At 36.2% G+C, this 13731-nt stretch overlaps 1 protein-coding gene across 1 annotated transcript; it reads right to left on the bottom strand.

The window, feature by feature from the left end:
- Positions 1 to 107: 107 nt before the first annotated feature.
- On the bottom strand, positions 108 to 13229 carry LOC124155725 (ras suppressor protein 1). The gene is made up of 8 exons (XM_046529789.1): positions 13005 to 13229; positions 9698 to 9748; positions 9494 to 9614; positions 9204 to 9322; positions 7371 to 7453; positions 7153 to 7267; positions 6690 to 6822; positions 108 to 984 (listed from the first exon to the last, which is right to left on the bottom strand). Exons 1-8 carry the CDS (start codon positions 13147 to 13149, stop codon positions 891 to 893), a joined length of 861 nt encoding a protein of 286 aa, XP_046385745.1. The 5' UTR covers positions 13150 to 13229; the 3' UTR covers positions 108 to 890.
- Positions 13230 to 13731: the final 502 nt, after the last annotated feature.

Genomic DNA, 13731 nt, shown 5'->3' with positions numbered 1-13731 from the left:
TCATGATAACAACCACTGATAATATTTTTAAAAATCCATATAGCAGTGTTTTAACAATGCTTTTCTTACTAGAACTCTCTTCAATTCAGGCCTTTTTTCAGTTTCGATCAAGCTTAATAAAAAGTATTAGGTTTTAGGAGAATTAATGATTATGATGCATACAATGAATCAGTATTCATGTGCAGTCACTAAAATAATACAGGACAAATAAAATAGGACCTAAAAGTATGGTAATTTGACAGTAATAATACAGCATTGAAAAACGAATAAATGAAGTTATACAAAATCTAAATAACAAGTACTGCACTCTTTTGTATGTTTATGCAAAATAAAATTCTGTACTGGGGGAGTAGAGGATTCTAGTAGGCTTTACTTTTGTGAGGTATAAATTTGATAAAAAAGTGACAATAAAAACTTGTATAAATAGAATAGACAGCATTAGACTTTTGGTTAAACAGCAAACAATTAGGAAAAACAAATTATTAAATTGGAATCATTATATATTAAAATAACAAACAAGCATTTAGTAATCATGCATTTAACAAACAGCAATATTAATATGAAACGTCATTTTATAAAATTATTTCACCTATCCTATTTTGCTAGATGATGCAATACATATTTTGTTTTACTCTTATCATTGTTTCCAAGCTCAGCTCTTCATGGATTAAACAATAGGTAAGCAGAGATTCAGGCATTCAAGTTTTTGATGACAGGAAGGCACTACAATGCATCCAATTGATGATCAATCTTCCAGGATGCGTAGCTTTTCAAATCGCATGAAGGGGAGACAGAATTTTGGCAGATTGCATACAGTATCTCCAGAATACTGCCAGGCAGTTTTGTCATAAGACCAATTCTCTCCACCTCAACTCTATTTCTTGATTCACTCAACTATGCTCCCTTCTCCGTGAAATCTTTTTCGATTTGTCATTTGTTTTTGGCTGTGGTGCACCTTTAGCGGCTACATGCCTGCTGTACAAACTGGAAAAGAGATAAATTCATTATTGGGTGGAACTGCTCATCAGCTGAGAGATCTAACTGCCGAAAATTAAGTCCATTCAGACCATCATATTTTAGTCTCTTGCCATTAATTTACTCATATATATAACACCCCAAAATTTTAAATTATATCATGCATTTTCAACCGCTTTGATAAGTTTTAATTCTGCAGATTTCATTTTAACAAACTGCTTTGCAAAATGTACATTCAAGCATCATGACGCAATAAATTTATAGAACACCCCTTGAGAGGAAATCCTGTCACTCAAGGAAAACTGTGTGGAGGGAAAAGACCACGTGTATTGGGGAGGACATTTTAAAAGCTTTGCAAGAGTGGTAACCCATATATTTTCTTAGTGGTGTTGTCTGAAGAGTAAAATTAATCTTCAATCGGAATATTCTTGACATTAATTCTTGTTTTCACTCATGTCTTCCATTTGAGAGATTAACATGGATTTCTAAGTTCCCATTCTGCACACACACACTGATGACCATATTTCTGGGACTGACAAAAGGGAGAGATAAAATGATGGGATGAATCTCGACAGCTAAGTAAGCGATACAAAATTCCTTGGGCAGAAAGCTGAGCACCTCAAGCAATCATCCTCAAGTGAAGCCGTGGGTTTCCGATTCCTCCACTGGAGTGAGAGCTCAACTATTTCCCCATCGAGAGGATAGCATAGGCAATGACTCATATTTAGAGGGAAAGATTTACTGTGAATAAAAGCTGCCAATTTCAGGTTATAATTTCATAATTTAAATTCAATTTCATCAATAAGAAATAAAAATTTTCTAGTCCACCCAAAACAAACGTTTAGTGTCATGTACCAGCAAGAATATGCTTTTTTATTAATCGAAAAATTAGAAATTTTTCACTCCGTACATTTCTCTACATATTTAAAAACTATAACAAAATAATCTCTTCTCAAATCTTCCTGTCTCCATAACATATCCTCACCCTACCAGACAGGAATAAGTTGGGTGAGCACAATGGTTGGGCTCTTTCATCATACAGCAACTCACTCTTTGTCATCTATAGGGGCACCGAATTTTCGCGAAACGCGAAATATAACGCGAAATTTTCAAGGTTGCGCGAAATTCACTTGGTTCCACGAAATTTCGCGTTTAAGCACTTTTTCTGCGAATTTGGCGCGATATTTTCCACCGTTGCCGGTAAAAAATACCCCATTACTTTAAGTTTTCTTAAAAAACCGGTATCAAGAACCGAGCGCATAAAGTCGGTGCTTTGGAACCGGCTCAGAACTGTTGCGAGGATTTGAATTTGGCGCCCAAATCCGAAATGGTTCGCAGCGTATTCAAGGCCAAAAAGTAAAAAAAAAAGTTTTGAAAACGCATATATTACTTTCCGATTGCATGTCGTCAATGTCTTTCTTCTTTTGAGAGTTGCTCCCTAGCACGCGCATTTAAGGGGTCGTCAATTTGTCGCTCTCGCCAAAATTGTAACATTCTGTAGTCGCTGCCACGTAGGCCGCTTTCAAACAAGCTGACTTTTCGCCTGCAGCCGGCCACGGCACGGTGACGTTCTTTCAACATACTATAGATCTATGGATGTCTTCAAACGAGTCGAAGAACTGCGAGAGTGAAGCATGCAAATCAGTTGTCAATTTAAGTAACAATTTAAGCTAGTTACATCACAGAATGTATTTTAATCTCACTTAGAAGTTACAAAAAAAACCTGGAAAAAGAACCAGTGGCTGCCTGATGTAATGAGACATGTTGGTCGATCATGCATTCTTAACAATGTGTTATTTAACTTTTTTACTTGGTAAATAAAATTATGGAGGCGATCTTGAGTTTTTTTAACAGACCTTTCTTGTTAATTAACATTTTTCGTGAAATTATTTTCATTCACTTCTTGTGGTTGTTTAATTACCTGAATTAATGGCAAATTTAAATAGAGTTCATCCTTGGAACCGAGTATCGAGAACTGATGGGGGAGAACCAGAACGGTACCGAGAGCCGAAAAAATTTAAGAACCGAATCAACCTTAATTTATAGAATTCCTTTACCCTAGTCAGCAATGCACAGTTTGGAAAAGAAAATGAATCTTCGCTTAATAGTCTCAAAAAATCTGTGAAACTTTCCATGTGTGAGGTCCTGAAGCAAATAGGATAAAGACTAATATCAAGTTGTCATTCCTTGTATAGTGACCCAGGGAGGAGCATTATTACAGCCATGGGAAGATTATTTAACTCAAGGTGTATATTGATAACTGATGTGAAGGACTTAGACACAATTGTTGCTTATGTCCTCATATAATCATTAACAGAAACTCAAGAACTTTTTGGCTATTCTGCTTTGAAGGATTCTGTTAGATCAGTTCAGGAAGAAGGAAAAGAATTTTCAGTACTTCCACTAATTCTTGCCCTTTAAAATGATTTTTCCCCATTTTGTAGAAAATTTTGTGAAAACCCTGTGAATACCTGTGGCAAATGTAGATGCAGGAAGAGGATTTTCCATGCATGGAAATATAAATAAAAGAACCACTAAACTTCCAAAAATGTATAATTAAAGTCAAGTTTGACCAATGGATCTCAATTCTAGTAAAATAAGGATTCAGCCAATTTTAAATTCCAGAGTGTGAATAATCTCAGAGGGCATATTAAAAAAATATAGATAATTGACAAACACATGTAATTGCATGTGTTGATATTATATTTTTTGTATAAGACCTTAAAGACTTTTGTTATCAATTTGTTAAGTAAAAACTATAAGTTTTTTACATCATGCAGGCCAATGAGACAATGAAATTTAGACCAATCAAAAATATTCCCCATATATATAAATCCCGCATTTGTCAAGCGGTATGCGGTTGAAATACATACATACATAGCAAAAAGTGTTTATGATGTGTATGTAACAAATGCTTAACTTATTCCTTTAGCATTTGCTTTGACCCTTCTTTGTCATGGTTTTTACCATTAAAAATATATTTAAGATGCCAATAAGCATTTTTATTGGTGATTATTGTTCTTGGGATAAAAAACAATATTTGTGACGAGTGAATTTTTATGACGAAACTGTATTTTTTTATGACGAAATTGCAGTTTTATGACGAAATTTTAAACCGAAATTGACAGATTTTCATGACGAAATTCACAGTTTTTATTCACCGATAATCTTTGCCTCTAGTAATCTATCATTGCTATCTGAACTCCTGCCAATCAGTGACAAGTGCTAAGGTATGTTGCGGTCGACAAACTACTCCAAAAAATGACTAAATGTGCAAATTGAATGCCTACAGGGCAATTAAAGTTACTGGGAAATTCTATGACTGAAGCGCTCACTCCCATTGAATGTGCCCATTATTCCTAGGGAAAATTACCGTATAAGCGCGTATAAGAGGCGCACCTTTTTTCCCAGACATTGCAGCCGAAAATAGGGGTGCGCCTCTTACACAAACTTCTTATCTTCCCCCCTCCCCTTCCCCGGTCGCAAGTCCAAGGGGAACTGAGTGGCCTTGGTTTTCAGCGTGAGTCAGTCATCTGAAACCCTAGGTCAAAAACAAGCGGCAGGCAGGGGAGTTTCTCCCTTAGTGACGTATTTTTAAAATGCTCCCGTTTGCTTTTCTTGTAAGCATCGTGCCGTCACGTCGGTACCCCAGAAGTTAACATTGAAAAGATCGCGCGGGGTGATTCGCTCCGGAGCGCGTGCTAAATTACTGCCACGAGTGGGCATCCAGCAGCGGCAGTTATACTGCATGTAGTAATCGCTTATCAAACGTGTAGAAACGCGTAGTTTTGAAGGACATACCTGGCTCCCTGAAACCCTAGGTCACTGCATATAGCTCAACTATATAGCTCCACTGCATAAATGCTCAACAACCGCCCACCAAATCAAATCCACCCATCTAGGAGCCCAGCAATACGAAATCGCTCAGCCGGCAGTAGCCAGAGCACCAATGCTCACCTCAGTAGCTTGACGAATTGGAGGTGAGCATTTATGCTCTGGCTACTGCCAGCTGAGCGGATTCGTATTGTTTGGCTCTTATATGAGCGGATTTGATTCGGTAGGCGATTATTGAGCATTTGTACTGTGGAGGTATCGATATTAATTATTATAAAGATTGAAATATCGACATTGATATGACGATTAATAATGCACTGAAAGATTATTACAAGCACATTTTTAAATTATACAGTTGAAATTTACTTTAAAATTTGTCGAATGTACTTTCTATTTCTTGTGCCGAGATCAAGTAATTTTGCATTATGCTTCGCGTGGAGATTCTAAACATCGTCTACTCCCCCAACACTTGTCAAATGATGACACACGTACCCCTCGCATTGAGAAATGCATTGGGATGCATTAAGCTCATAGAAAGAGAGGTGTAGGATGAAAGTAAGAGGGTCAATGGCTGATAATAATAAAATAACTTATGAAGTCGAAGGTTTTAACAACTTCAGAAGATAGTCGGAATCGACATGCGGGTTGCTTCATAGCAAGTAATTGAGCATACTATCCAGGGTAGCGCCACTATTTAAAACGTACCAACCAAATAGTTTTACTTGTATTTTGTTCAGATAGTACCGGGACCGAGAGAAATCGCCGTGTTAAAGAGGAACATACTAACCAAGTTCCACTGTATTTTGATTCTCAGCAATCAGCGATGAGTTCTCATAACTGTAGCCTGACCAGAGGACCACTCCAAAACATGAGCAAGCGCTCAAACTGAGCGTCTATGGGCATTCATGCTGAAATTTCACGGCTTGACCAACCACTGCCCAAGTGGCGAACTACTTAGGGAAGGGGACGTCCACACTTCCGCTAGCCTTGGCAGACTATCTCCCTTTCCAACTCCTTCTCCTTTAAATCTTGGCTTGAGATTTCCAAGAGAGCCAAGTGCCATCATACTACGGCTGGGTCCAGGAAATGGCGACAATTCACCAAACATTATTTGTGAGGGTTCAAGGAAGAAGGTGCGAAAGTCTCCCAAAACATAGATAATCGCAGCAGAAACCTCACGTGATTATGAGAGCAACACCACCAAAATGGGCTTGGCATTCAGATGTGATACTACTTCCATCATTCAACAATGGTAACAGTAAACTGAGGAGGAGACAGGAGACAATTAATTTTCATTTATCTACCACAAGGATGCCTTATTTTGATGAGATGTGTCTGAAATGAGCTTACAACCATTCTTCAGTTGAAGCTTAGCATTTATTATCCTTTGAGTTGTACATCACACCATGTCATCAATGGAGAAATGGATTCGTTACCGTGCTACCTCAAACATGAGCTTTCCTTACATGCAGATGATTTCTCTATACTTTTCCATGTAGGCTAACCATTAAAAAAATCAATTGCTATAGTGCTACCCTTACCATATGCCATAATCATAGTAACTGCTTTCTGCTGTAAAACCAGAGTTACCCTATTCAACTGTTTCTGTACACCACATCACCAGTTGATAACTTTAATTAAAGCATAAATAAAACTGTCAAGTTTGTAATTCTGGCACATTTGATACAATTAAAATTTGCACTCATAACACACTCAGCATGACTATATTTCCTCAAAATGTAGTTTTACTTGGTTCTTTTCCAATCCAGCCTTTTACACATGGATTGGCAAATCAAATAGGTATTAATGGAAATCCATTTACAACTACAGGACAATTACATATTTAGTCCATACCCCATAGCTAAAGAAAAGTAACTTACTATTTGTAGGTGTCCGTGCGAATATAGTCAATGACATGTGAGATTCCCACTTGCAGCTGATCAGCTATTGGCGTGACCCATGGATTATTTTCCATCTTTATAACCGACTTATTGCTTACCAAGTCAAGATTTCCTGGGAGAAAAAAAAACCCTCCATTTTGGTGAAAATAAACATAATTATGGTCATGGGTGACCAACATAACACCTTCAGCATTTCAGATTTAATCCTTAAAAATAATGAATTCAATGAGAAAATAATGATCGTATGAATTGCTGATGGCCTACTACAGCATTACAATTAATTAATTCCTTCATGTTCCTGTGCTAACATTCAATTTAATTTCAGTGCGTATTTTGGAAAATAATGGATGTAATATTGAATTCAAGAAAGGTTCTGCAACTATTCATAAACACAGCTGGTGTTAAGACATATATTAGTTTAATTTGAATTTAAAAGACTTACCAATTTCTGGAGGCAAAACAGTGAGCCTATTGCCTTGCACATGTAGCTCTCTTAGTCGGCTAAGCTCACCTATTTCTTTAGGTAGCTCTATGAGGTCATTATCTCTGAACACCAACTAGAAAGTTAATTAAGAAATCATTACTTTGAAGAATTTAGGCTATTTAATATTAACCCATGCAAGACCACAGTAAAGATTTTGTATTTCCAAGTATACTTACTATCTGTAAATTTTTTAATTGCTTTATGTCAGCAGGTACGGTTTCAAAGTCATTATCTCCCAAATATAAAGCCCTGAGGGTCTCTGGAATTAATCAGAAAATAAATGTTTTTTTGCCCAGTGAAAGATATAATAAATGGTGAAATAAACTCTTAAGACATACACTACAGTCAAAACCTATCTGTTCACCATAAATCAGTCATATTTTCTTCAATGATATAGTAAATCACCAGTGCATCATTTTTTAGGATGGCAGTTTTGAGTAAATTACACATGAGAGCATAAATTCATCAAAGGACTCTCATTTATTTGGAAACGTATTAATTGTGCTTCAGTGGAAAGATTGTAGATTCAAACTATCAATAAGATCTCCTTAGAATATTATGAGATTCATATGCTATTTTATATGTGGAGGGAAAATTTTCGTCCAACAGAGACTTGATTTTTTTATTGAATCATAAGGATAAGCTATGTTTCTATACTTTCTGGTAAGAATATTTTGATATGATATAATGTCTACTGTAAACTACCTCCAATAATTGAGCAGGTCATTGGTAATGGTTACATGGTCAGCCGGTTGAAACGCAATCGACTCTAATAATCCAGTTACTCAAGCCTTCCATGACAATGGAGACAGGTATGTATTGGGCCAGGGACAGGTATATACTTTCTACTTTGTAACTTAATTTCCCTTTCCCAGGGACTGCCGCCTCTGTTAACATATATCATAACTTCAACATTTTAAACACGTTCAGTGCTGTTTCAGTCATTACGACCCAAGAATAAGTAAATTTTTTTGCCTCTCATAGCAAGACATAACATGAACAGCCGGATGCACAAAAAAACTTATGGATTTTTAACCCTTAGCCGAGGAGTAGCGTCCCTAAATCAGTAGGAGAAGGACCCTGACCGGTTGTGTGCAGCGACAAAAAAACCTGCAGCCATTGTTGCATCAATTGAGTTTTTCAAGCCTGCACTGGCTGTAATTTATCACACAATAAAATTATTATATTAACATTTAGAGTTCCGTTTATATGCTCAACACGAGCTCACATTAACTTCAACTCTAAAGTGATGACCATGACAACGTGATGTTGTTAGGACCATGTGAGTGTTAATGTGTGGATTTTATTTCAATTTGTGTCCTGTTAGCGATTGTGACAGACTCCAAGAGCTGCATCAAAAGAATAAGTGTGTGTATTCCTTCCTTTTGGTAGATATTTCTGTTTAGACCTTAGACCATCAATATGATACATCAGTGGATTTGCAGAGTTAATGGTGCCTATTCTTCACAAAATTACAATTAGCCTCCATTTTGAAATGGCTGAAAGCCAGAGAGAAATCTTTCCAAAGAGAGAGACAATGTAATGTATTCGAGCTGTTTCTTTTACTTAGAAAATCAACCTGATTCAGAGACATTGACATGCCTTTCGCCTTATCAAGCCCCACTCAGCTGACTAGGACTAGGACTCGAATTGCTAGGTAAACATGATAGCTGCAAAATTTTGACAGTGGTCCTAGGCAAAAACATTTCGACACCAGAGCATGAGAACCAAAAAAAATGACTGGCACGACATGAGATAAGCAAGGGTGAAGCAATCAGTGATGTGCCCTGCTACATCCATCATGCTAATATGACCAAGTGACCTATGAACTAATAATTTTTATGTCAACACACTTCTCTACATCGATTTTGGTGCAGCGGGTGAATTTTCCTATAAATCTGTGGCACTGGACATGTTAATAAATAATTAAGAATTTCCAAAGAATTTTGCAACACATAACTACAGATCATGATGAAACTCCAATGAATCTCAAAATCTTAACTACTCACCCATCATGAAAAAGTTTCCAGGCAGGCTGCTTTCATTCAGATTATTATATGTTAGATCCAAAACCTCTATCACAGGAAATGCACCAAATCCTCGAGGCAACACATTGAGTCGATTCATCCTTAAATAACCATTAAGGGCAATTTAAAGATAAACAAAAGATATGATATCTGGGCTTATGAATGACGATCATACGAATCACGGTAAAAATAAGCTTGAAGCTATGCTATTTAAGCACCATAAAATAAAAGTGAAAGATCCTCCTCAGTATTTGAATGTACTTTTAACTTACCCCAAGTTGAGAATTCTTAACTTTGGCATAGATGATAATGATGTAGGTAGCTCTTCGATATAATTATTGAAAAAATTTAATATTTCCATGTTTATTAAGCCAGCGAGAGCAGGAGGAACAACTGTAAGATAGATCATTACAAAATATGACTCGGTTGCAGTAAACGTCCACCCGTTCCGTAAAAATAACCTTCATGCATCATACCTTGAATTTTGTTATGGCTTAGTGTGAGCCTGGTGATGTTCATTTTATTGACTGAAAAGAAGGAAGATGATACGTGGTTATGTTAAAAAAAAATACAGAGGGAATAATTTCCACAAAGGTGAAAATCAATAGTGTGGTGTTGGTGATTAGAAACAAATGAAAATGTTCTTTCTAATATAGCATAACACGGTCAAATTAGCCCAAAAAATAGGGGTACCCTTGCATAAATTGTCAACAAGCTGAAAATTTGCATTAACCTTAAGGATACCACTCCAATGAAATCCTGAAAAGTCCCCATCGATCCCGTGCGTGCAAAAAATTTTATTCAAGGTCAAAGGTCACAAAAATGGGTTTTTTGCATTTTTTGGCCAAATGGTTAGTTTTATGATAAAAATTGCTCAGACCAAAATTGTAGATCGGAAAATTATCTACAGAATTGTCATTTCACTTTTTTCTCTGAGATGTACCGTTTCTGAGAAAAATCCATTCAAAATTTAGCTGAAAGGGTATTCTCCGTAATATGCATGACTATATTTTTGCGCTCTCCGAACATTATTGGACGTGTAACTCGCATATTGGTTGCTAGCTCTCCCCTGACCATCCGCCGGTAGTTGCCTGAAACGTTGATCTTGAAGCTGTAGGATCACCCAGTTACACCCGTCATACCTTACAAATGTCTATATACCTATTCTTGAAGCTTTCTTCTAGAGTTGGAAGGTAAGATCCATTGATGTCTACATAACTGTGATCCATTTCTGAATGACCGGCACTGTTTTGAGAAACTGTACATTACACACACTTCAAAACCGATAAGTCTCGTCGCAGGGAATCAAACTGCTCATTAGTACACCATGACGAAATGAAGCCACATTTTAGAAGACAACAGCTGTGAGACCAATAAGATATGAAAATACATTTTATGGTATTTAAAAACCAACAGTGCTTAAATTGATTCACTGAATAATTACAGGGTAGCATACAATATAAGTGATCAAGGTTTGCTAGTGATCAAGATTTGTCTCTCAGTACGGTGCCTAAAACCTAATCTGCCATACCCCTAAATTCCAAAGGTGCAAAAACGCACCATTATATACAATTATCAAAATTGTACATCTCTAAAGATATTATTTGATTTTAAAAAATCTGAGTAATTAAGCATTAATAGTACTTTTATAATATTTGTATTTGGATTCATAAATATTCTTAGAGCACTCATTAAAAAAATATTAAGTTGATAGCCCTCGATGAGCAAGAAATTTAGTAAACTTGAAAAATTATGACTAAATAATCAAGTCAAAATTGTTAAAGAAAATGGTTTTAAAAATAAGTTCATCATATAATAAATAATTTTCAACGGAAAAACAATTAAATATCGGAGTAGATATTTTTTTGCGAACTAATTAAAAAATGGTGCATTTTCGCACCTTTGGCCGTAAATGGTTGAAATGAAATACAGAAGAATTATTATAAAAAAACAAGGTGATTAATTAGCAAATTAAAAAAAGAGCAGGCACAGCTGCTGGAGTCAAAAATGCCCAAGCATAAGACGTTAGGAAAAGTGCTCTCTCTCCTTCCAGAATCCATATCTGCTGTTCTGTACGAAAGTTAATTGGTGTCATCTGAAGATGGGGTTAGGCCCATTCTATGACATTTTGTCCTTCAGGATGGATTAATGTCTCCTCTGTTAAGGTGAGATCCCTGAATATCGATACCTCCACTGAACAAATGTTCAATAATCGCCCTTCGAATCAAATCCGCTCATCTAGTACTACTAGATGAGTGGATTTGATTCAGAGGGTGATTGTTGAACGTTTGTGCAATGGAGCTATCGATATGAATAGATACCATCTACTTTGCACATAAAAGTTAACCTCTTATAGTTTAGACTACGCACTTGCAAGAGAGGCCACAAGAGGAGATAAGGATGGTTAAATGACTAGTTGAAAAAATAATGCTTGGATTCTTCATAATTTGAATATTTTGAACAGCTGACATGAGTGCACTGTTTATCAGTCATAGAGTATTTTAAAATGAACCTTTTGGTGGTAGCATACCTCGTATTGGTCACGTATTGAATGCTGAGGAAACTATGTACTTATTTCATCAATTCTATAGTTCTTGAAGCATTTCTTTTTTCAATTGATTTGTTTTTTCTTAATTCTAGCCAGCTGGTGCAATTATTGAACTGTCACCATCTTTACTCTATAATTAGATGATATACTCTCGATCCTAGTGAACAGTAAGTGGACCTACCATAAAGGGAAATTGTCTTCTATGCTTAATGGATTTATATTCATATACACATAAAAATTTCAAAAGCATGAATCATAGAGCAACTATATGACCTTGTTTCAATCTACTGGATTACATTAAGTACAGGATTTACACTACATATCATGTGATTTAGAACTGGTGCTTTTAAACTGAGATATAAGTCTACATGCTCACAACAGAACGTAGTGCTAGCCGACTAATTAGATTTGCTCCTCCATTATTTTGCAAGGTGCTTTTTATTGTTTATCACGATTTTTACGTCAAAAATTTCCTTCTACGAGGTGAAAAATACTATTTTTCCATTGCAAAATGTTGAGAAACTTTGTTCAAATTCAACATGTGAGTCACATCTCCTAGGATAGTTTCAAGCGAGTGACAGCCTTAAAAAAATGCTTTTTCATCCTGATCAGCGCCTCAGGATCCTAAACCATTGGCTCGTCACGTCATCGATACTAAATCAGTGCTCCAAGGCAAAGGTTGTCCAAAACTTCACATGCCATTATAGCCGTTAACTAAATCCCATATAATGTACCGTTCATTTGGTGCATGTAAGCACCAAAATAAACGGCCAAAATCTTTTTTTCATCAATAAATTATTCCTTGACCAAAAATATAAATGCATTCTTGCACTAAGTAAATGATGGACATAATATTGCTGGTAATGTTTGTTTCTAGTATAATTCGATGGAAACACTTGAACCATTATGTTGCTTACGATAATTAATGCCGTCGTTGAAAGGAATTGGGTAATCTGTACATATATGCATTTGTAGTGCGGGGGCGAAATCATTTCTTTAACTTCATCGGGTGTAAGCACTATCGTCAGGATACCACAGTGGCATCCTTCGAGTATTTCAAGCACTTGCAGGTAAAAAAGTATAACTTCACTATTATTTTAAAAAATTGATAAACATAATAGCGAAATTAAAAACCATTTGGTCTAAAATGTAGCCACACCCCCTTGGAATTGAAACCAGTTTTTCAGACTACCATATTAGGAAATATGCTCTCGATGCCAGCGTATGTTACTCACAGAGTCCAGGCATCTCATCAAATGAAACGATTCCTTTTTCCGACAGATCCAACTCCAAATTCTGAGCATCTTTCACCTCTTCAATGACTTTCTTAGCCTTAGACATTTTGTTATTCGGTACACAATACACTGGGGCTTGATCCATTGCGCGCGCAGATGTTTATTTTCGGAACAAGTCTGACGTAACCACGACCCTTCTGATATGGAGGCGCGTTTACAAATGTGGGAGTGCACCTGTTCGCCACTAGGTGATCTCAGTTTTTAAAATTGTTTTATCGATTTCATTCTTTTTAGCGAATATGTGGCTGAAATAAAATCAAATGCGTTAATTTAGCAATTATAATTCACTAACTTTGGTGTATTACCGTCACTACTTCATGAAAAAATATCATTTGTTTTTTTTTCGTTATTGTTTTGAACATTCGTGATCGATCAGTGACTTTTTACGAAAGATTATTGTTATTCATTATACGGAATATTGTTCGCGATAAATTCATGCGGAGAGTTTGTTTACTTCACTCCCTTTTACCAGAAAACGCTCTATATCATTTTTTCATCGCTTTACGGTTTGATGTGCTAAGCTCCTTAGAAATTCGTAGTATAAACTCTCCTAGCTGACGTCTATCGACAATTAAATCCATTCAATATAGTGTCTAAATCATAGAGCTCTATGGTCTAAATATAGTGTTCTTGGAAAGTCTACTGCTACGTAAGTATAATATAGCCA

Source organism: Ischnura elegans, chromosome 1 (assembly GCF_921293095.1).
Source record: "Ischnura elegans chromosome 1, ioIscEleg1.1, whole genome shotgun sequence".
NCBI lineage: Eukaryota > Metazoa > Arthropoda > Insecta > Odonata > Coenagrionidae > Ischnura > Ischnura elegans.
The sequence above is the reverse complement of the archived record's forward strand: the minus strand, read 5'-3'. Positions and strand labels throughout refer to the sequence as shown.

Bases quoted from the DNA above. Each gene is read 5' to 3' on its own strand.
- LOC124155725 (XM_046529789.1), bottom strand. From the start codon at position 13,149: ATGGATCAAGCCCCAGTGTATTGTGTACCGAATAACAAAATGTCTAAG. The intron at 7,268-7,370 runs GTAAGTATACTT...TTAACTTTCTAG, and splicing joins AATTAAAAAATTTACAGATA to TTGGTGTTCAGAGATAATGA. The intron at 985-6,689 runs GTAAGTTACTTT...TCTCTTTTCCAG, and splicing joins CGCACGGACACCTACAAATA to TTTGTACAGCAGGCATGTAG.